This window comes from Saprolegnia diclina, assembly GCF_000281045.1.
Source record: "Saprolegnia diclina VS20 unplaced genomic scaffold supercont1.103, whole genome shotgun sequence".
NCBI classification, from domain to species: Eukaryota; Oomycota; class Saprolegniomycetes; order Saprolegniales; family Saprolegniaceae; genus Saprolegnia; species Saprolegnia diclina.
Genome location: NW_008246170.1, coordinates 89489 through 90200, shown reverse-complemented (window position 1 = coordinate 90200; position 712 = coordinate 89489). Strand labels below are relative to the sequence as shown.

The 712-nt window shown below is 60.7% G+C and overlaps 1 protein-coding gene across 1 annotated transcript; it reads right to left on the bottom strand.

Annotated features, from left to right (window-relative positions):
• Positions 1-21: 21 nt before the first annotated feature.
• On the bottom strand, positions 22-555 carry SDRG_15822 (hypothetical protein; the record flags this gene model as incomplete). Its single annotated transcript, XM_008622005.1, has 2 exons — positions 68-555; positions 22-26 (listed from the first exon to the last, which is right to left on the bottom strand). Exons 1-2 carry the CDS (start codon positions 477-479, stop codon positions 22-24), a joined length of 417 nt encoding a protein of 138 aa, XP_008620227.1. The 5' UTR covers positions 480-555.
• Positions 556-712: the final 157 nt, after the last annotated feature.

The window sequence follows — 712 nt, the reverse complement described above, 5'->3', positions numbered from 1 at the left end:
AGGCAGCTCTGCACCGCCTTGTCACCCTTCTTGGGACACTTGTCGCCGTTGCCGCCGCAGATCGGACCGTCGATGCAGTACGTGGCGTCGCCCTCGACGCTGACGTTGGTGCAGGCGGCTTCGACGTCGGCAGCCATGACTTCCGTCTCAGCGCGCGGGTAGGCACACCCAAAGGCACCCGTCTTGAGCTTGGTGCAGACCGCGTCGCGCTTGGCCTTGCACACACCGGCGCTCACGTAGCTCGGGATGTTGCTGACGCAGTTGGCAACGGCCGTATCGCCCTTCTTGGGGCACGCACCGCTACCGTTGGTCGAGCCCGAGCAGATGGGACCGCGGATGCAGTACGTGCTGTCGCCTTCGACGCTGACGTTGGTGCAGGACTCTTCAGCGTCGTGGTGACGGTGGTGGCGGTGGTGGTGGTGCTCGGACGCCATCGCCGAAGCGGCCGCGAGGAAGAAGGCGAGGTAGCGGAACTGCATACTGGTGGAGGTGTGAAGCGCGAGGCAAAAATGGAGGTGACTACATGGGACAGGGGCAAGAGGACAACGAGGACGCTTGGGAGAACCATCGTAATCGATGAATAGTTGAAAGATAGAGAACAGTAGTCATGTTGTTCGAGATTGCGTCGAATTGACCCACCAGTAAGATACCAACTGTGTGGTGGTTCGTTGGCGCGTCGCGATCACCTGCAATATCTGCGCAGAAGGATCTG